Below are 21,908 nucleotides of genomic sequence, written 5' to 3'. Positions count from 1 at the left end.
TGTAAAGGGCACGTACATCAGCTGCAGTTTGTCCCTGGCCCCGGTTGGGGTTGTGTGGGTGGCAACCACGCGATGTCTCTCTCTCTCATGTCAATGTTTCTCTCTCTCTCTTCTTCCTCCCGTTCTATCTGAAGATAGATGCAAAAAAAAAAAAAAAAAAAAAAGTCCTTGGGTGAGAATTAAAAAAAAAAAAAGGAAATTGCAGGTATGCCCGGCCAGTGTGGCTCAGTGGACTGAGAGGTCCTGGTTCCATTCCCAGTCAGGGCACATGCCCAGGTTTCAGGTTGGATCTCCAGTAGTGGGCATGCATGAGGAGGCAGATGGATGTTTCTCTCTAAAATAAATTAAAAAAATAAAATAAAAACATATTAAAAAACAAAACAAAAACCTTGCAGGTTATAAATCAAGTTTCTAGGGCACCAGCCTTAAGTGATTTTATTTATTTCTACTTTTCTGTTGTTGTTAATCCTCACCCGAGGATACTTTTTCACTGACCTGAGACAGAGTGGAAGGGAAGAAGGGAAAGAGAGGGAAACATCAATGTGGGAGACGCACATCAATCGGCTGCCTCCTGCACGACCCCAACCAGGGCTGGGGATTGAACTTGCAACCCAGGTACGTGCCCTTAACTGGGAATTGAACCCACGACCCCTTTCAATCAACGAGCAGACACTCTAACTGCTGAGCCAAATCAGCCAGTACAGCCTTAAGTGCTTTTAATAAGAATAGTGCATGCTGCTCCCTTTCACCCCATTATATTTCTGCTGAGCAGAAATTCAAAAGCAGTTACTCCAAACAGGCAGATGGGGCTCCTAACTCATCAGGTGCTACGGGCTTCACAATCCAAGATGCCTGAAGTGCCACCAGGTCCCTAGCGGTCCCACAGTGCTGGAGCCAACAGATTAAAAAGCAATGCCAACACACCTGGTTACACCAAGACTCTCCCACGGCATTTGCAACACTCACTGCAGCCACAGAAAGTGAAACATTTTAAAAGAACCTCTGGCTATTTTACAGCTAGCTACAGGAATGCAGTCTCTTGGGGGGAAAGAAAGCTCCCTCCTGTGCCGTCCAGGGTGACTGGGGATATAGCAGCAGCTTTGGAAACCCATTACCTTTGACACTGTGCTTGCCCTTGGGTAACTTGCTGATGTGCAAAGCATGCTTCAGTTCATACCTATTCAAGAGAGGACAGTCTCAGAAAAGCCTCCAGGGACACAGGGCTCTTCTGATTTGCAGAACAAGGTCAGGTGAGAAAATGAGATCAACTCCAGAGAATCCAGTCCATTTTCACTGCTAAGAACTCCCTCCCACTCTGGCTTTAGAAATGGAAGGTGTGGTTCTCTTTGAATGGTTTGTGTCGACAATCACTGCTCTGGAGCCACTTTCAAGAAACAATACTGTTTAGAGACATGGCTGGCCACTCCGGAGGTGTTTGTTCAGGCCATGATCCCCGGACCCATGGCCTATTACATAAACCTGCCTTTTTTGGGTTACAGTTGATGGAACCAAAGTGAACCCAATCTAAGTTGGACCAATCAGATTTTCTCTTCAGGGTATTTAGAACTGGGACAGACTCCAGTTCAATCTGAGCTGGTCTCTAAACATCATCAGGGGGAGGGGGCTATGGAGTGACCATCTTTTCTGCAAGTCCACCTCTCGGCTTCCCAGTCCCCAAAAAGAATGGACACTGCCTGTTCCTGAGGCCTGGCTATACCTGTCCTTGGGTTTGGTGAGACTTTCCTCCATCTCCCTCGTTCACTCCACTTAAATAGATTTCTGCTACTCACCACTTAACTGGTGGGTCCTAAAAGTGTGGAAGGGAATTTTTAGGGTCACCTCCCAGCCAACGGGAGCTCTCCTTCCTAGAGCCCATCCCTTCCATGCTCTCCAAGTGCCACCAGCCCCCAAAGCCAGGCATACTCACATATTTCCAAGGGCAACTTCTCCCAATAGGATTAAGCCTACTGGATCTCCCTGAGATGTGTGGCAGTAGTTGGCACTCTTGGAGACCATGTCAGCGAAATAGATCCCTTTCCCAAACATGTAGCCTGTCTGGAAGGTTGGAAAAGAGACAGATGAAAACCTAATGGGAAGTTAGCAGCAACACCTATTACCAAGTACCAGTAAGCCAGGTGCCAAGCTGAGTGCTGCAACAGTCACTTCCAATTCTCTCAACGCTCCTAACAGGGCACTGAGGCCTGAACTCCTGGCCAGCCTGTTCAGATCCCAGGTCTGCCAGATACTGAGGGGCTGCAAGTACTTCATTTCTTTGGACCTCACCCTCTTCTCTGAACTGGGGAAAAGAATCTCATGTGGCTATTGTGAAAATTAAATGAGTTAATAAACACTAGTTAAACTAGAACCTGGCACATGTAACACCCAATAAATTCTGGCTATTATTTTTATTCCCTTTTGTAAGTGAAACACGAGGTTCAAAAAGGTTAGGTCAATTGCCCAAGTCATGTGCTACTGCACAGCACTTGAGAGCCTTTAAACCTCTTCCCTCCCCACTTTTTACAACCCTACAGTGGCTTGGAAGACTGCCGATAAGTTCCTGTTCAGCTGGTCACTTCTGTAGTACAGGTGACATAACAATCCCTTGTGTCTGGGCAAGGCTCTACTCATTTATTAGCATATTTTCCCGAGGAAGACAGTGGAGATTCATGGAGGTCATCCAGCTGGGAAGTGGTACAAGCAGATGGCAACTCAGCATGGCTCATGGCCAAAGTCTATTCCTTGCATGTCAACATCCCAATTTGCACTCACAGCAGGGCCTGGACACTTCATTTCTTTTGTTCCAGAAACTATGCTTGGTACAGGTACAGTCACACCACTGACAGAATTTGGGTCAGAGGAATGAGGGTGAAGGCACTACCTAGCGGCTGTGCTAAGGGTCTGGAGAGGGATGTCTGGCAACAGCCACCTGTCAGCCACAGCTGAGCCAACACCTACATCTTTAAACAGGCCCCTTATTCACTGGGGCACGTGCTTTTTTTCACCTAAGTATCTATAAACTCTTTATGGAGCCAACTGCAGAGACAGGTACTGCCCACCCACACTCTCCAGGCCAGGCACGTACCACAGGCGCTTCAGGTGGGGCGATCCGGAGACCCTGCGACAGTATCCCAGCAAAATTGGTGGTTCTAGACCCGTGCCACAACAACCTTCGGTTATGCAACTGCTTGAACGGCTTGTAGCGCTGGTTTTCCCCTTCACGCTCAATCTTAAAGATCTGGTTGGAGTATTAAGGAGAAAGATGAAAGAAGCTATTTGTTACTCTGGTTAACCCAAGGACTTAACTAGATACAGAAGAATTGACCAATTATCAAAAAACCTAACACATCTTGAAGTATGTAAGGTGTTTCAACCAGGCTGGCATGGAGCACCCTGACGAGTCAAGGTTCCATCTAGCAGAGACTAGCCAGGAAAATGAACAGTAAGTGTAGCAGATGCACAACAGAGGCACTTCATCTGGATCTCTGATAATATTTTCCAATTCTAAAACCAGGTTTTAGGATAGAGAATGTTCTTTAAAACAGAGTAAAGCCACTCCCAAACCACGAGACTACTAATTTTTCAGCTAAACAAATAAATGAGTCACTTCCCCTGGTTATTTCCAGCAAAGTTAACTGCTCCTTTCTACCCAGGCCCAGGTTGGAGGAAGGAGCGGCAAGAGCTGGCAGAGGGTGCAGGGAGAAGAGATTCTTACCTCGAGGACTTTCAAGTCATATGCATTGTGTGTAGTCGCATGAGTGTTCTTAACATATTTCCTAATGATCTTGGCTTCCTCCGAATCTTTGTCCACCACCTAGAAGGGTGTCTTGGTATCAGAGAAGGGGAGACCCAAGGAGAGGCACACAGAGGCAGGAAGAATAGTTGCAGGCTCAGCTGACACACAGATCATATAACCATGGCCTTCATAAAAGCACAAATGAGACTAAGAGCCCATGTTCCAGGCCTCACAGCTGGGGAGATCCCAAGCTAGTGGTCCCACTTCCTTGTGCATTGCGTTCTTTGGGCTATGAGGAAAGCTAGAAATCTGGGGCTCACTGTGAACGGAGAGCCTGTAGAACAAGGAGCCAGCTCCCAGATAATAGTGCAGTTCATGGAGTTAAGACATGTAGGTCAGGAGACAACCCACAACCAAGATTTGCAATAAAAAAGCAGCAAGGATCCCATTAACTGCATGGCTTTTGAGGATGGGGATGGAGGCTCCATCTCCTTTTTTTAAAAATCCTCACCTGAGGATATTTTTTCCATTTTTGTTCGGATAGAGTGGGAGGGAGAGAGAAACACTGATGTGAGAGAAACACATCGACTGGTTGCCTCCCGCATGACCCCAATCAGGGCCAGGGACGAACCGCAACCAAGGTACATGCCCTTGACCAGAATCGAACACGCGACTCATTGGTCTGCAGGGTGATGCTCTAAATGCTGAGCCAAACCGGCCAGGGCTCCATCTCTTGACTCCTCAGGGCCGTGTACACTATGGCTCAAAGCACCCGCCCACTAACTACCCCTCAACTAGTTAATATAATCTGTGGTAATCAGAGTGTGTTATGAGAAAGGCTGTGTGTTCTATTTTCATATTCTTAAAAAAAAAACCCTCACCAGAGGATATTTTTCCATTGATTTTTAGCGAGATTGGAAGGGAGGGAGGAGAGAAGGGAGGGGGAAAGAGAGAGAAAGAAACATCCATGTGAGAGAGACACATCGATAGGTTGCCTCCTGTACGACTCTAACAGGGACCAGGGAGTGAACTTGCAAGGGAAATATATGCCCTGACTGGGAACTGAACCCGCAATCCTTAGGTCTGCGGGCTAATGCTCTAACCGCCGAGCCAAATTGGCCAGGGCCTATTTTCATATTCTTATCCAAAGTTCAGAAATCTAGAAATTCTGCCCTTCCTCCTAGCCCCTTAGTTAAAAGGCTTCAGAATTATAAGGGAAGACAACAACAATGCCCTCACAGAAAACCGATTCCATAATATTCCCATCACGAAGGTGCCCCTAGGGCAAAACAAGTAACATCTGGTGTCTTACCCTGCTCAGACCTACTGATCTATGCTTTGTCTTAAACAAGGAGCAAAGGCTCTTTTTAGTATGTAAATACACCCTACCAGGCTCACCAGACTCTAGTGAACTTGACCCTATAATAAATACTGCAGAGAAGGACACAGGGGCTGAATAGTGAGGCACATGGGAGATGAGATGAAGCTCAAGGTCAGGGCAAGCTAGGATCTGAGGCAAAAATTCCTTTTCAGGTTACCCTAGGAAGGCCTGAGCCCTAGAAGTTCATGGACTCTGCAGAAGTTCATGGACTCTGAGTCAACGTGGCCACTTCAACTAGAGAATACGAAGCCAGGCACTGTATTTTTATTATAGCTGCCATCAGACATTTCCACTTCTGAAATGGGAAACCATTAACAAACCTGTTAGGTTTCCTGCCACAAGTCTCCAAAACCAGAGATCCGCTTTAGATTAAAGGAAAAAAATGACCTTTCCGTAAATCTCCTCAAAAACCAGTCTCTCCAAACTGAGTCCCTGGCTTAAAGTCTACCTTGAAAAAAAGGTGCTTATTTGTAGGTGAAATGCTCTGAGGTTCTCAAAAGACCACCAACAGCAACCAGGAATTGATAGAAAGGAGGATTTTAGGGCCCCAACAACCTGTTTTAGAGAGCGCTCCAGGAGATCCTGACACATTTAGGTTTGGGGACTGTAGCTCTTGGGAATGTTTAGGATGCTTCAAAAAGGGTGGGTCTTGTTACCTTAATGTCAGTTTTGAGCTTCTCATAGTTGACATCAATGGGGTCCTTGCTGCTATCATCAGATCCACCCCTGAGCAGACTGTAGGCCACCTCAATGTCAAGCAGGTTATCCAGCATTTCCACTTTGGCCTAGAGGAACAAAGAAAATCCTTGAGCTAGGTACCAAGGTAAGGGAGAAAGACTTGCCTACTTTTGTGACAGAAAACCTACATGTAGATAGATCCAAATGGACAGTAAAGGGGGGCAACTCCCAGCTGATTAGGGACAGCCTGTCACCTGTTCATAGTGAACACCACTGAGATTCCTTAGAATGCTAAAAAGGGCTGTGGTAAGACCCGTCTTTCCTCTTGCACACACTGGTGACAGGTGGCCACTTATCACTGGCTCCCTTGTGAGGCAGGGAGGGAAACCAGGAATGAAGATGCTATTACGAGAGCCTCTCCCACTCCCACGGCTTTTTCCCAGACTGATGAGGGGGAGCAAGGGAGGAAAACCATCTGTTCTGCCCATGGTCTGTCTCCACCAATGTGGGTAGAAACCCCCCTTCAAAATGACGACACAGAAGTGGCCCTCCCAGAACTGGCTCCTGCCCTTAGGGACCATGGTGTGGAGAAGCCGCAGGGGCAATACCCTGTGCAGCACCACAGCCCAGCAGACCCGAGGACCTCCGTGCTACCTGCACACTGTCTGTGTTGTTCAGGAGTGGAGGCTTCTTCATCCCAAAGTCGTGGGGGATCAAGGTGTAGAAGCGATTTGAGAGATCCAGGATCTGGGCATCACCGCTGCCCTGGGACAATGCCTTTAGGGGAGGGGACAGATGGAACACAGGCTGAGGCAGTAGCTCCAAGCCTACAGCACGTGGCTGGGCTTTCTCTTCTAGAAGGTGGGTGTGGCAGTGGAGTCCTGAGGTAGCCCAGTGAGTCAGCAAGTCAAGAAACGCAGGGACATTTCCAAGATGACCACCTTCCTGTTGGTGTCACATTACCCTGCAGCAGCAGGAACCCATCCTCAAACCCTGAGACTCAGCACACAGTCAGCTTCCCATAAAATCTCATTTTGTACCAAGAGCTGTGGAGTTAGAGAACCGCTATGCAAAATGTTAATTGTAGCATTTGGGTGGTGGCTCATGGAAACTGCTGTAAAATTCTTTCAACTTTTTGTATGTTTGAAAACTTTTCATAAGACAACGTTAAAAAGGAAAAAAACAACAACCATTGCTATAAAATTCAGTCTGGCCCCTTTCATCCACTGAACTTCATATTTAAAGTAGGAATTTATTTTCAGGGGGTCTAAGTATCCAGGCACAGAAGGGTTAAGTTCCCCTTCCTGCCACAATGACAATTAGCACGCTGTATGCACACGGTGTTCAATAAATGCACAACGAGATGGAGGAGCTGGACCACAGGATACTGCATACTTGGCAGACATCCTAGGTGGCAGAAGGGCAGCCAAGTTGGCACCCCGCAGGCCTGAAGCAACAAACCTGCTTCTAACAGGGACATCAGCTCCTCTAAGTCATAAAATTTCTGCCTGCTGCAGCCTGCTCTGTGCAGTGGGTAAGGATACCACCCCAGCCCTTCAACCCGGAGATTTTAGAACAGGAAAGAGCTTGGGCTTGAGGAAAGCCCTTCACGTCTCAGCCGATGGTAACAGGCCACTGCTTGAGCCCAGCTCTAAGTGGATTTAACTGCTACATTCCAGGGCCTCTACTCCAGCTTCAGCCAGAAAGCCGTTTTCCCGGCCCAACTTCAGTTTCCTGTGTGCTTTTCTTCTAAAAGCTAAACCAAACCTGCTCCCCCACCCCCAAATACAAGTGGAACCCCCCAGGGCACAGCTTGAAGGCTCTGCGGATGGGAGAACATGAATGAAATTAAGACATTAGCTATTTGATAACTTCCTAGTAATGACAAAATAAATTCAGCCTAATTCTTAATGACACACAAAATAAAATCAGATTTTTTGAGGTAGAACCAAATTCCTCATCAAGTTTACAGGAAGTTTAGTACATATCTGATCACTAGAAACACTGCTAACTCACTGGTCTTGTGATCATCTTTCATAAGCAGCAGCACTCTATCACACTTGTTGAATTGAAAAAAATCTAAATCATCATAGACTGGCCCAGAATGTCCATTAACCTCAAGTAAAGGTACTGTTGCACTCCTCAGAGGAGGGGTTCGGCCAGCAAAGGTTGGCCCAAGAGAACCACTGGGCAGCTGGGACAGAGCAGGGGTTGGCCCCTCGCTTACCTGTTGGACCTCACTGAGGATTGAGTATGCGGCCTGGATCTGTCTTTTGCTCAGCTTCCCCAAGGGCATCTTCTGGAGGTCAATCTGAGAAGACAGGGGATTTCCCCTTTGAAAGTCAGGTACTGTGGAGCATGGTGATGAGAGAGGTGGACCAATCACCCTCTCAGGCCTCTTGGGGCCCTGATGGAAGCATTCAGAGGGTGCCTGACATTGAGATGCAGTGCCCCAAGTCCTCAGACTTTGCAGTCCAACCCCCATTGCAGAGGCCAAGAGTCTATGAGAAGATTCTTGCTACTTCATGTACAGCAGGGATAAGCCAACCAGGGCTCTCCCATCCCTGTGTTTCATGTGAAATAGCCCAACACTTCTGGAAGTTTCAGCATAATTCCCAACTAATTCCAAAGTGAGGATGAGGTGAGCCCAGATGGCCTTCCTGGGAGTCTCAGAGCCAAGGTAGTCCCTGGACAGAAAACCACCGTGCAGTGGTGAAAATGACTTTTAAAAGAGAAAGCTTCTTTTTTTTTTTTTTTTTAATCCTCACCCGAGGATATTTTTCCATTTTTTGTACAGATAGAGTGGGAGGGAGAGAGAGGAAGGGAGAGAGAGAAACATTGACGTGAAGGGACACATCGAGTGGCTGCCACCCGCACGACCAACGAGGGCCGGGGACAAACTGCAACTGAAGTACGTGCCCTTAGCGGGAACCGAACCCGGGTCTCTCTGGACCGCAGGCCGACACTCTAACCGCTGAGCCAAACCGGCCAGGGCAAAAGAGAAAGCTTCTTAACATATATTATTTATATCAAGTTGATAGCGTCTCTTTCAAACCTGTCATCCCAACAGGTTAAACATTCGTTTTGGTAGTACTGCTAATGCTTACACCACCCTGGGAACTACCATCAAGAGAGGTGATAAGCTACAGTGGAAAAAAGCATGAGATTTGTAGCCAGAAGACCTGGTCACCAGTTACTAGTTGTACATCAACTTCTCAGTCTTGGGTTCTTATCTGTAAAATGGGGCCACCTTCAGAGGCACCCACATCACTGTGAGTGACCCTGCCTGTACTACTTGCCAGGCCCCCTCACAACATCTGTACACCAGGTGACCCCACACTGTATTCTAAGACACTGTCTCTGGAGCTACCCCCAGTGGACCTTTCGGAGTTCCGGGGCCCATACTGCACCTTACCCATTCTTTGCACCCCTAGCACCTGCAGGGCCTGGAACAAGGATGGAGCCAAACAGGCACCCAAGACATGGAATCACTGTAGGAATTAGATGAAATAAGCTGTGAAAGTATTCACAGTTCACCAGGCACCAACCAGGGGCCAGCAGTGACAGTGTCCAATAGCTACCACAAGCCATGGCACATACGTGTTTCTGTCCCCTCAATACTGTCCCCATCCAGAGGGAGATTTAGTTTCTGGGAAGAGTTAAACAGTTGGAAATAACTCTGGGGAACAAGGTGGATAATCATTTTGAACCAAGAAGATACAATAAAAGAGCAGAGACTTTTAGTATGAATTACAAACTGGTTCTGAAAGTAATTCTAGAGGAGGAATTCCAAAAGATGTTCTGACCAAAGGAAGTGTGACCAGAGTGAGAACAGGTACTATGAAGGGAGCACTACTCCCAAGTGGTGTCATTTTGGTATTTATTTTAAAAAGAAAAGACTGGCCCTGGCTGGTTTGGCTCAGCGGTAGAGCGTCAGCCCACGGACCAGAGTTGTGGGTTCAATTCCAGTCAAGGGCATATACGTGGGTTGCGATTTGGTCCCGGCCCTGGTTAGGGTCGTGTGAAAGGCAACCAGTTGATGTGTCTCTCTCACACTGATACCTCTCTCTCTCTCCCCGCATCCCCCCACCCCCCGCCACCTCTATCCAAAGATAAATGGAAAAATATCTGAGGGTGAGGATTAAAAAAAAGAAAAGACTGGTCTCTCTAATCTGTAAATTGCAACACACATACAGGCTATAAGAACAAGAGGAGGGCTGAATCAACACAAGCTGCCCGCAGTCCTGGAAAACAAACTCCAGGCACAGCCCTGGGACTGGTGCTGGGGCGGCAGCTCCACAGCAGCTCAGCTGAAGGGAGGAAGTGAAAAGTGGGAGAGATGCCCTGGGGTCCAGAAGCCACACCTGCAGCACAGGGAGGCTTCTAGGGTGGAAGCCCCAGCTCTGGATGCAGCATCCCCCCTCTCCCCAGCACCTCCCTGCTCTGGGCTCAGGATTCACCTCCTCACAGGGAGCACCAGCTTTTTTCCTCCTGTGAAACTAGTTACTTGTCTGAGTGAAAAACAGCATCAAGATGTCATTTCACAGGGAGAGACAGACTTGGGTCTGATAACAGTTGCAAACTTCTGTAAGTCACAGAAAAACCAGACTATAGGAAGTTTGGAAATGACATGTGGGTCATTTTGCCCTGGGCAGGACAGTGGGACTAATCGTACCACCAGCACCCCTTTCCTACCCAGCCCAGCACCCAACTTCTTCCTAAAAGCAGTTGGTATAAATTTTATCTGATAAAGTGTCCGAAGTTCCCTGAACTTCTGTCCGTGGCGATCACAGCAGCGCTTTTACTGAAAGCAGGCTACGTTCTGGACTTGCCTAAACAACTTCAGATGACCTGCTTGGTTGGGCCACAAAGAAACACGCTACAGACCCTACCATGGTAACAAGAAGGAGAAAGTGCGAGGGGGGCTGGGAACCCAGGAGACAGCTCTCTACAACACACCCTACATTTCACAGCAAGTTTAACAACCCTTCGCAAGCACTCTAGGCCTTGGTTCACCTGCATCTGACTCAGGCTTAAGAACAGGTAGAGATGCCGAATCCAACAAGAATAGTCATTGAACTCAGCATTCCAATCACTGACCCCTGCAAATTCTCAGATAAAACAAAATAGTGCACTAACCTCATATTCCACCATGGCTTTCTTCATACTTTCCACATCAAAGATCATCTTAATCAGATTTTGCACTGGCTTGGGGAGCTTGGACTTGGTGCCAGGGTTTACTGTCAGTTTCTTCACTGCCTCTTCATCCTTTGGGGAAAAAGGTTGTTACAAAGGAAAAGAAAATCAGCCCTGCCGGTGTGGCTCAGGGGTTGAGTGTTGACCCATGCATCAAGGATCACTGGTTTGATTCCCAGTCATGGCACATACCCAGGTTGTGGGTCCGATCCCCAGTGGGGGGCATGTAGGAGGTAGCTAATCGATGTTCTCTCTGATTGATGTCTCTCTCTCTTTCTCCCTCTCCCTTAAAACCAATAAAGAACACACACACACACACACACACACACACACACAGAGGGAGGGAGGGAGAGAGAGAGAGAGAAGAGAAGAAAAGAAAATCATTAAGAGATCCAAATAAATAACCCAAAGTGGTGGTGGTGTCTGAGGTTTGGGCTGCACATAGAAGACAAAGGATAGAGTGCCACCAGCAAAAAGGCTAATAAGCTTCAATCAACAGGGTTTGGGCAGCAGTTGCTAGGGAGTGTGTGTGAATCTGCAGAAGGATCAGATCCTTCCAGTGTACCCCCAAGTCCTCTCGGCTGTTCCACATTCTTATTTCAGATGCTACTGCAGCACCCAGCCCTATATAGGCTGCCCTGCAAACACACCCCCCTCACCAATTCCTGCTCATTGTCTCACATTCTCAGGTTGCTGGTGCCCTGCATGTGAATTGCTCAGTGCCCACTCATGCCCAACCCAGAAATACTTGGCAGTTATGAGAGCAAACCTGGGATCAAGGGGAAATTGGACAAATTCTCCCTTACTTCTCTTGCACGGCCTCACCCCTGGCCAACTGTATGAACACTAAGTTCATACAGACTTCTCTACAGTCCCAGTTACTGCCAGGCTACTGGACAGTGTTAAAGTGCATCCTCACATTAGCACCCCACCCCCACTCTCCATCTCTCACCACTCTTCCCTGGGACTGCACTTCCTGATAAACTAATAGCACAGACACAACCCCCACTGCCTGCACAATCCAGGCTAAGAAGCCAAGACCACACTGTAATGGAAATGCCTTAACTCTTCTCACTTTTCAACCACACGAGGGCAAGGACTATGCTGTCCATTACAGTGCCCTTAGAAACTGATGGCTTTGATCTGGCTGGGTAGCTCAGTTAGTTAGAGTGTTGTCCTAAAGTGCCAAGATTGTGGGTTTGATCTCTGGTCAGCGCACATACAAGAAGCAACAAATGAATGCACAAGTAAGTGGAATATATATCGATCTCTCTCTCCCCCCCAGCGATTCAATTCCACCTCTGGGTATTTATCTGAAGAAAATGAAAACACTAAATTCGAAAAGATATATACACCTCCACGTTCACTGCAGCTTTATTTACAAAGCCAAGACATGGAAACAACCTAAGTGTTCACTGATAGATGAATGGATGAAGAAAATGTGAAACTGCCCGGCCAGTGTGGCTCAGTGGATTGAGCATTGCCCCATGGACTGAGAGGTTCTGGTTCGATTCCCAGTCAGGGCACATGCCTGGGTTGCAGGCTCAATCCCTAGTAGGGGGCGTGCAGGAACAGCCAACGGGTGTACCTCTCTCACATCGATGTTTCTATTTCTCTTTCCCTTCAATAAATACCAATTAAAATATATTTTAAAAAAAGAAAATGTGAAACACACACACTGGAATATTATTTAGTAACTAAAAAACAAAATCTTGCCATTTTCACCAACATGAACACTGAAGGCATCATGCTAAGCTAAGCATAACTCAGAGAAATACTAATATAAACTTACTTATCTGTGGAATCTTAAAAACAAAACAAACCCAAATAAAAAATGTACCAAGGAAAAAATCCCCCCAAATCCCAAAACAAGCCCATAGACGAAGAGAAGAGACTGGTAGTTGACAGAGGTAGGAAGTAGGGTGGGGTGGGCAAAATGGATAAAGTGGTTCAAAAAGTGTAAGCTTTGCTCTGGCTGGTTTGGCTCAGTCGTTAAAGCATCAGCCCATGGACCAAAGAGTCGCGGGTTTGATTCCAGTCAAGGGCCCGTACCTTGGTTGCAGTTCGGGTTCCCAGTTCTGGTCAGGGTCATGCAGGAGGTAACCAATCAAAGTGCCCCCCCGCCCCTTCTCCCTCCCTCTCACTCTATCTGAAGATAAATGGAAAAATATCCTCGGATGAGAACTTAAAAAAAAACAACAAAACACCCAAAAAACAAAAAGTATAAGCTTTTAGTTATAAAGAAAAAATATTTCTTGTACCTGTATCAGATGATGGATGTTAACTAGACTTAATGTGGTGATCGTTTTGAAATACATGTATCATTATGCTATATACCTGAAACTAATGTCATGTTATCAATTTTATCACACACACAAAAAACTAAAAAAACAACAACAAAATATAAAACTATGACCTAGGAGAGCATGTCAAGTCACTGTAATTCTATCTTGATGATAAACCAGGTCACATGCTCTAGAATCTATAAATTATTCTGTTGTCTTTAAGGAGAAACTTCAAAGACTGTTCCTCCTTGAGGGTCTCAAAACTGCTAATACATCAGGGCTCTATCTCATACTTCATGGTATGGGTCTTATTCATGAAGGGTACTGGATTTTATTAAATGCCTTTTCCCTATGTATTAGGATGATCATGTGGCATCTGTCCTTTATTCTATTCATATTATTTTATGAATTGATTTTTGTATGTTGAACCAACCTGCTAGATTCAGTTTGTTAGTATTTTGTTGAGGGTTTTGCATGTATATTCCCAGGATATTGGTCTTTAGTTTTCCTGTGATGTCTTTACCTGGCTTTGGTATCAGGGTGATATACTGTATTTGGCCTCACATAATGAGTTGAGAGTGTTCCTTTCTCTTCTATTTTTTGGAAGAGTTTGCAAAGGATTTGCAGTAATTCTTTAAAACATTTGGTGGCATTTTCACCAGTGATGCCATCTGATTCATGGCATGCTTTTAAAAGAATCTAGTATCCCTTCCTTTTACTATAACTACCTGGTGTAAGAGCATTCAGTGATTACCTGGCCGTAGTCAATCTCCAGGGGGTAAAACTTTTTGGGATACTTTGTGAAGTTTTCGGAATGCCAGGCATTCCCGGTTTTCTCTTCATATAGTTTCATAAAGTGCTCAATGGCATCCTCCTTGGATGGCATCTGCTCCAATTTGTTACTACCAATCACTGTTCCCACACGGCCCCAGGACCTGAATATCCAATACCTATGAGGGCGGCAAAGGAGGGAGAAGAGGAGCATCAGACATAAATTTGTGGGTTAGCTGATAACATTTCAGGAGTTTACCTTCCCTGACATTCTACTTGGGTGAGAAAGAACTGTTGCAAACACCCCAAAATGATGGTGAGTGACAGAGGAACAAAAGGAACTGACATTATAATAAAGGACATTTTTCTTTTACCGAGTTGAGAGTTATAATAAGTTTAAACTAATTAAAGAATGTCCTTTCAAAAATTGCCTAAAGAAAGTGCCTAAGAACAGCTTAAGCTTGGACCTGGCAGCCAAGCTAGGTGGCTTACAGACTTTTAAATACCCAATTCCGCTCCCCAAACAAATACAGCAAGTATCATTTGGAAGTCACATGTTTAAAGAGATGCAGCCATTAACAACATACCCTAAAGATAATGCAGAACTTTTGGTTCAGATCAGAAGCTGAGATGTGATGAAATGAGACCATGGGACAGCGGCATACAAGGTTAGCCACCTCAGACTCAGGCTATTATTATGTTTCCATTTCAATTTAGGGAACATATCTCAGGTACCCTCTAGCTCCTGTGCTGCCTGCATTTGGCTAACTTAATTTTTCTTAGTGGAATGGATAAATTCAATTTTATATTACTTTAAGTATAAATATATTAGAAACCAAATACAAGACTTGTATGCATTTTAAAGGTAAAACCAGAATTCAAAGAAAATTTGGGACTTCCTGGTATTTTCCTGGGCTCTTGCCCAAAGACATATACATTTATTTTGTTGATTTTTTCCCCCTGGAAATGTTTATAAGACACCACACTGACCTATCCTGAAAAACATTTTCTGACCCTAATAACCCACACTATCACTCTAAAAACCAATAAATCTAGGCCACCAGGAAAATGCACACATCCACAATCACCATTAGAATTTCTCGTTGCTGGTGGAAATTTTTATTCTCACTGCCTGTCATTTAACAGACCATGACACTGTATATTTCTACAAAAATCCTATTCCTTCTCCTGCAATACAATATACATCTAGCTTTTGGAAGGTATATTTTACAAGCAAAAAACCATTTTTGACTTTCAAATCTCTGACTAGAATAGGTAATAAACTAAGTAACAATTAAGGTTTATTTCTTTAGAAATTTTTAGTAGCCAACCAAATACTTTGTACTCTATGGTTATCTCTGATGTCCCCCCTTGCCCCTTTTTAAATCCTCACCTGAGGATATTTTTCCATTAATTTTTAGACAGTGGGAGAGAAAACATCAATATGTGATGCATTGATTGGTTGCCTCTGGCATGACCCCAACCAGGGTTGGGGATCGAACTTGCAACCCAGGTAAGTGTCCTTGACTGGGAATAGAACCTATGACCTGTCTGTCCTTGGGCTGACGCTCTAACCACTGAACCACACCAGCCAGGACTGATGTTCATTTTTAAAATGAAAGGTATGGTGAAAAGATGAAGAGATGGGAAGAAGTTAAGCCATGATAGTGCTTACAAATTGAGGCTAGCAGGATTTACCGGGTGCTGACTTTTAATTCCCTTGGGCTACCATTACACAGGGGTTTGCCTTTCCACTAGAAAACTTTTTTTGGATCTCCTGGAGTTCCAATGGGTAAATGGTTTTCATGTGCTAAAAAGAAAAGGTCAAGTTTAACATATGAAAGTAATTTTTTAAAAATGTCTTTTTCACCATAAGAATTCAATGAATTCCTTCCACACACCTTTCTACCTACATATAGCTCCCATTCCACGTTGGCTATATTAAGGGACGATCAACCAGTGGATGATGAAAGCCAGTCCAGCCCCTCAGTACCCCAGAAGTGGCCTGTCTAGCTCTACAAGGTTAAAAAAATAACAACAAAAAACGCAAATCCAAACATCTTTAATAACTAGTGAGTTTGAAGTAAAATTAAAGAGTAAGTTCAGTTCTTGCCAAACTACTTGCTCCAGAAGTTTAAAAACATGTGTAAAGGTATCAGAAAATCTAGAATCTTTGAGCGGCTATAAGAGTTGCAAAATTATGTAACACTGCACCCTGTGAAGATGGCCAGACCGGACACAGGAGAGCAAGGTTGTCTGGTGGTGACGCATCTTCCCTCTCTCATTAAAGGTCTCATTATACACCGTGTTCTTTGTGAGACTAAATTCTCTAGGTACTGAGAAAACTTGGGTTTCATGATGCTGAAAGCACAGCAAAACGGGCCCACACCTTTCATACAGCACAGCTCCCCTGAACACTCTCCTATCCCCAGAACACACCTGCTTCCTTGATCATCCTCCAGGAGCTGCAGCTTGTAATAGGAATTGGTTCCTTTAACAATGTCCACGAGGCCAAGGGTGGCGCTGAAGACCTTCCCACCTTTCTCCAGAACGTGTGCAGAGCGTTCCAGACCTGTCAATAAAGGCAGGGCTCCTAGAGCTTCCTCTCCCACAGAGGGGCCAGTGAGCTCAGGGAGAAAGGGGTCGGCAGGCACAGAGTCCACGCTTGCTTGGATACCCTAACACCACCTTTGGGAGGTTCCTCACAAGATGTGTGTGTTCTCAGGACAGGATGGGAGGGGAAGCCCACTAGGAGGCACAAGGGCAAAGGCAGGCCCTACTCTGCTCATATCACCCGTTTGCTTACCAGAATCAGGATCCACAGCAGCTCCTCCTTTAAGAGTTAATTTCACTGTCTTTTCAGATTTGTTGATTCCTTAGAAGGGGACAGAGAGATGTGAACATTAAATTAAAAGGGGAGTGGGAAGTCAAGACAAGCGGGTAATTTTCACTTTTATGATATGTCAACACAATACCTGTGTGCCTTCCACCACCCCAGGCCATTGTAGTGGCACAAAGGGTGAGGCTCTGCACAGGCAGACATGGGACAGGCCATGACTTATGGCCAAATGGGGTCACTGGCATCGCTGTCTCTTGGCCCCCGGGGATGGCAGCTCAGGGCCTCACCTTCTTCCTTGACGGGGCCCTTGCTCTTTTTGGAGACCATGGTCCCCGACTTCCCTCTTGGAACCGCGACTTCAACAGGCTCCGCCTTCACCTCAGCACCCCAGGGGGACAAGACGTGGGCTGAAACCAGCTCCTGAAAGCTCTTGGCTGAGGTGGCAATGTCCTGGAGGAAATCCTCAGACACAACTCGAATGTTGCCCTCTTTTACTTCCTCCATCTTTTTATTCATCTTTTCCACCTCCTCTGTTCAAATCAGGAAAGAAAAAAAAAGCCAAACAACAAGTTTAAAACTAATCTTAAATCTCAAATTACTAGTCGTACTGACTGATTACTTCCAAACTCTCATCACCCACAGCTCTCCTTTCCTTCCGAATCCAGTGTTCTTGCTCTTAGGCTATTTCCACAACTGTCTCTCTCTCTTTTTAAAATTAATGAATGTATTTTTGTTAAAGATGTTCCCCCCCTTGACATCCTCCTTCCTGCTCCTGTCCCCTCCTACCCCCGCCTCACAGTACTGTCTATGTCCATTGATTATGCATATACTGTATGTTTTTTGGTTTATCTCTTCCTGCTCTCCCCCCACGACTGTCTTTTACCAGCAACATTCCCCTTTCTCTAGGCATGACAGGTTAATGCCATCTTCTCCAAACCATTCTACAGAATGAGTTTTTAATTGACATTCCACAGAAAAAGGACCCTGAAGTCAAATATGTTTGAAAAATGCTGCATACCATTTCTCTGGTCTTGGAGATTCACTACAACGGTTGTCAGTGTAATAATGCTGCAAAGAAACCTATTTACCTTTGCTTAACTGCACTTCCTAAATGTATTTAGGTTATGAACTTTGTTTTGGCAGCAAACCTACTAACACCTTGTGGCAGAGTGTAGGTGATGAGAATAGTAGCCTCCAGTCCTTTGTGGAGAATAGAAGGCACGTGAATATGCTCCAGTCCCGAGCAGCAGCACAAGGCACACAGGCTGGCAGCTCTTCCTACAGAACCAGAGCAGTGGCGCTGTCTGTGTGAGACACTGTGTTAAGCACATCACCTCACTTAATCCTCATCACAGAGAGTACTACTTCAGGTTTACAAATACGATTTAACTCACTTTTGGTGCTGATGCATAAGGAGGCCTTGTTGGCCGTCCCTGTCAACTTCCCCCCGAGTTTCTCGACCGTGGCCTTCACTTCATCCTTGTTCCGGGAGAGTTTCCCAAGAGTCAAGATCTTCATGTTGGACAGTGGCTTATCTGGGATGGGAAAACAGAATCGTGAGGCAGGGCTGCTCCCCAGGGAAAAGCCAGGACAGGATGTAGGGTCCCTGGACAGCCTCAGCACCCCTCTTTCACCAGCTTCTCCTGAGGGAAGTCTATGAAAAAAGAAGTAAAGGGCCAGTAGGAAAGCAGAGGATAGGACATCAAACTGTCATCTATACTCATCCCTGGCACAGAAAGGCCAGGGATCAGGAGGCTGGCAGTGATGGGAAGCAGAGAGGTAGGTCACGTGAACTCCCAATTACTTTTATTATTCTCTTCCTTCCATTTCACATCTAAAAACAAACTGTAACTTCTTATGCAATATTAGTAATTGACCCCATTTAAAATATCAGACTTGTCCATGACAGTCACTCAAAGATTTGATCACAATGAGCTGAGACAACCGATTCCAGGGAAAAAGAAGACCCTAGCATTTGAGGTGTCCAGCACTAAACCCAGGCCAGGGGTGCACCATTATTTGTGGATGCTGGGAATGCAGTGCTGATGACACATTCCTAAAACAAGAGGTGCCATAGGGAAAAGTCCTGCAAGCCCTCCACATGTCTAAACAAAGACAGTGGGTCTCTTCCCCTGACAAAAAACACAAACTGATCTCATTATCTCTATTGATGTGCAGTATTTCTCACTAATATTGATCAGTAACTTCCTTTGCTGGCAAGATATACAGCAGGTCTCTGGATGTAAGCAATCCCAGCATCATATCAGGCTCAGGATGACTGACTGGTGAAGGGCCGCCCCAAGGCAGGAAAGTGATACCCGGAGAGATGCTCTGTATAGCTAGGCAAGGTACACTGAATGCCATTCCAGGTAAGGCCATCTACCTCGCCTTTCTTAGGAAATTCCCTCCCAACCTCCCTTCTGCTTGGGGGAGCGAGACAGGGCTTCCTCACAGGATCAACAACAGCAAACTGAGAAAGATATCCTGTTCTCCCAAAGATCAGACCCAGCCCACCCGCCCTCCCCACCCGGCCCTGGAGCTCTACCTGGTGGGGCAGAGGAGTTCACAGTAGCAGGCGCTGAGGCTGTGGAAGGCGGCGGTGCTGCCACCACTGGGGCACTGGTCTCTGGGGGGAATATACGGTCCTGCTTTTTGACCTTCAATTTCTTGAGGTAAGGGATTTCTCGGAATTCCTAAAGAATTTAAGTTTCAGTTAAGAAACCAGTTCTCCCTTGAAATAACCACCTGATAGAGCAAAGATAATTTCTCTTGTCCAAATTAAAGAATCTCTTTTTTTTCTTTTTGCAATAAAGAATGACATAAATGGCAATCAGGGCAATTCCCTATCCTTAGAAAAAAAATCACAGCTGTAGAGCCCAATAATAGTGTTCAATACAAATTCTCCTATCAGTATAGTTATCTTCATCCCAGGTGACTTGCAATGGGCTGTGCTCTGAGTGGTCACTTGATTAATATCAAATATAGACCACCCCCCTTAGCCATGGTTTTGTTTTCTGAGGTTTCATTTACAGTCAAACTCAGTCTGAAAAGAAGAAATAGAAAATTCCAAAAATAATTTCACTAGGTTTTAAATTGCATGCCAATGATTTTTATGTCAGGGACATACATGATCATCCCTTTGTCCAGCGTCTCCATGCTGTATATGCTACCTGCCTGCTAGTCATTTAACAGTCATTTCAGTTATCAGATCAAATATCAAGACACTGCAGTGCTTGTGTTTAAGTCATCCTTATTTTACTTAGTATGTATAGGATCTGGTATTATCTGCGGTTTCAGGCATCCACTGGGGCTATCCCCCGTGGATAAGGGGGGGCTACTGTACATGAAGTCCAGGGAATACCATAGTTCACATGCACCTAAGTCTTCATTCAATCAAGAAACAGCCCTCTTCTACTATATCCACATTCAATGAATGACTGCTGGATGAAAGAGGTAACAGATTCATTTCCAACATATGCTGAGCACCTAACATGAGCCACATATCACAGTGAGGTTAAAAAGACAGTTTCTGCCTTTGAGAAAGAAGTTCAACCAAGGCAAACTTTATACAGGAGCCAAGTTCTAAACCAAAACGTGCTATGGTAATGCAAGACTGGACTGTTGGAAGGGCTCCTTAAAGGCAGTGACTTGCTAAGTAGCCCCTTAAACAGGGGACTGTAGAAGCAAAGACATTTGACTGACTTATCATGGTTTGCTGGGAACCCAGGTAGTTAGTTCCCTGTTGTTGGGAATGTAAAAAATTAGAAGTGTATGTGTACAGGGGTGGAGAGAGTGGTATGTGAGGAGAAAAAGGGTGGCAGGGAGAGGCCATACAGGCCAACACAGCCAGATCACAAAGGGCTTTAGGTAGGGGTTGGGATGTTCAAGCTAAGGAGCTGACTTGATTCTCTGGGCCAAGATCCTGGGGGCAGCAGAGGCACTGCATGGAGTCTGTAAATCCATGAATTCACATGGGCAACAAGCAAGCTGTGCACCTGAGAAAAATGTATCACACATGCAGATACCCTTTTAAAAATATATGTTTTTATTGATTTGAGACAGAGGAAGGGAAAAGGGGAGAGTGAGAGCGAGAAATATCAATCAGCTGCCTCCTACATGCCCCCTACTGGTTCCCTGATTATGAATCGGACCGCTGACCTCTCAGTGCATGAGCAATGCTCAACCAATTGAGCCACACAGGCCAGGGCTGCGGATACTCTTTTAAAATACTCCTTAAAAAAATACATATAGCCCTGGCCGCTGTGGGTCAGTTGGTTGGGCATTGTCCTGTACACTAAAAGATTACTGGTTTGATTCCTGGTCAGGGCACATGCCTGGGTTTTGGGCTCAATCTCCAGTATGGGGCATGCAGGAGGCAGCTGATCAATGTTCTGCTCTCACATTGATATTTCTCTTTCTCTTTTCCTCTCCCTCCCCTTCTCTCTAAAAATCAATAAAAATATTTAAAAGTATATACATCTAGCCCTGGCTGGGTGGCTCAGTTGGTTGGAACACCATCCCATATACCAAAAGGCTGTGGGTTTGATCCCTGGTCAAGGCGTGAACAGGAGGCAACCCCTAGATGTTCTTTCTCCCTTCTTCTCTCTAAAAAAAAGAAAATAAACATATCCTTGGGTGAGGGTATAAAAAGTAGATACATACACAGAGATACTGTGCAAATGACATGAAGTACAAAATAGTTCAAATCGACATTCTCTCTCACTGATGTTTCTATCTCTCTTTCTCCCTTCCTCTATCTAAAATCAACAACAAAAATAGTTCATATTACTTATTAACTTGTTATTTTTCTCAAAGATAGAAGAGATACAAATACCACAAAAATGTCTGTTATATTTAATACTCAAAAAAACTGGGAAAGGCTCCTCTCTCCTTAGAGGTAGTCTGGCAGGCTAATTCCAATAAACCTGCACTCCTGGAGACCCTGCAAAAACAAAACAAAAAACTGGAAAAATATTTCTATTTTTTTTTTTTTTAATCCTCACCCGATGACATTTTTCCATTTTT

General features: G+C 45.3%; 1 protein-coding gene across 2 annotated transcripts in view; it reads right to left on the bottom strand.

Moving 5' to 3' along the window:
* Nucleotides 1-21,908, bottom strand: part of PARP1 (poly(ADP-ribose) polymerase 1) — a 42,274-nt gene that overhangs the window by 1,146 nt on the left and 19,220 nt on the right. For both annotated transcript variants that reach the window (XM_036277435.1, XM_036277436.1), the window contains 14 exons: nucleotides 19,429-19,576; nucleotides 18,278-18,418; nucleotides 17,171-17,413; nucleotides 16,851-16,919; nucleotides 16,484-16,616; nucleotides 14,028-14,223; nucleotides 10,932-11,060; nucleotides 8,020-8,103; nucleotides 6,447-6,569; nucleotides 5,771-5,899; nucleotides 3,713-3,811; nucleotides 3,083-3,235; nucleotides 1,928-2,055; nucleotides 1,116-1,177 (listed from right to left, as the gene is read on the bottom strand). In XM_036277435.1, coding sequence (XP_036133328.1) covers nucleotides 1,116-1,177; nucleotides 1,928-2,055; nucleotides 3,083-3,235; nucleotides 3,713-3,811; nucleotides 5,771-5,899; nucleotides 6,447-6,569; nucleotides 8,020-8,103; nucleotides 10,932-11,060; nucleotides 14,028-14,223; nucleotides 16,484-16,616; nucleotides 16,851-16,919; nucleotides 17,171-17,413; nucleotides 18,278-18,418; nucleotides 19,429-19,576 — 1,837 coding nt within the window. The remainder of the gene's footprint in view (nucleotides 1-1,115; nucleotides 1,178-1,927; nucleotides 2,056-3,082; nucleotides 3,236-3,712; nucleotides 3,812-5,770; nucleotides 5,900-6,446; nucleotides 6,570-8,019; nucleotides 8,104-10,931; nucleotides 11,061-14,027; nucleotides 14,224-16,483; nucleotides 16,617-16,850; nucleotides 16,920-17,170; nucleotides 17,414-18,277; nucleotides 18,419-19,428; nucleotides 19,577-21,908) is intronic.

Source organism: Molossus molossus, unplaced genomic scaffold (genome assembly GCF_014108415.1).
Source record: "Molossus molossus isolate mMolMol1 unplaced genomic scaffold, mMolMol1.p scaffold_m16_p_23, whole genome shotgun sequence".
Taxonomy (NCBI): domain Eukaryota; kingdom Metazoa; phylum Chordata; class Mammalia; order Chiroptera; family Molossidae; genus Molossus; species Molossus molossus.
The sequence above is the reverse complement of the archived record's forward strand: the minus strand, read 5'-3'. Positions and strand labels throughout refer to the sequence as shown.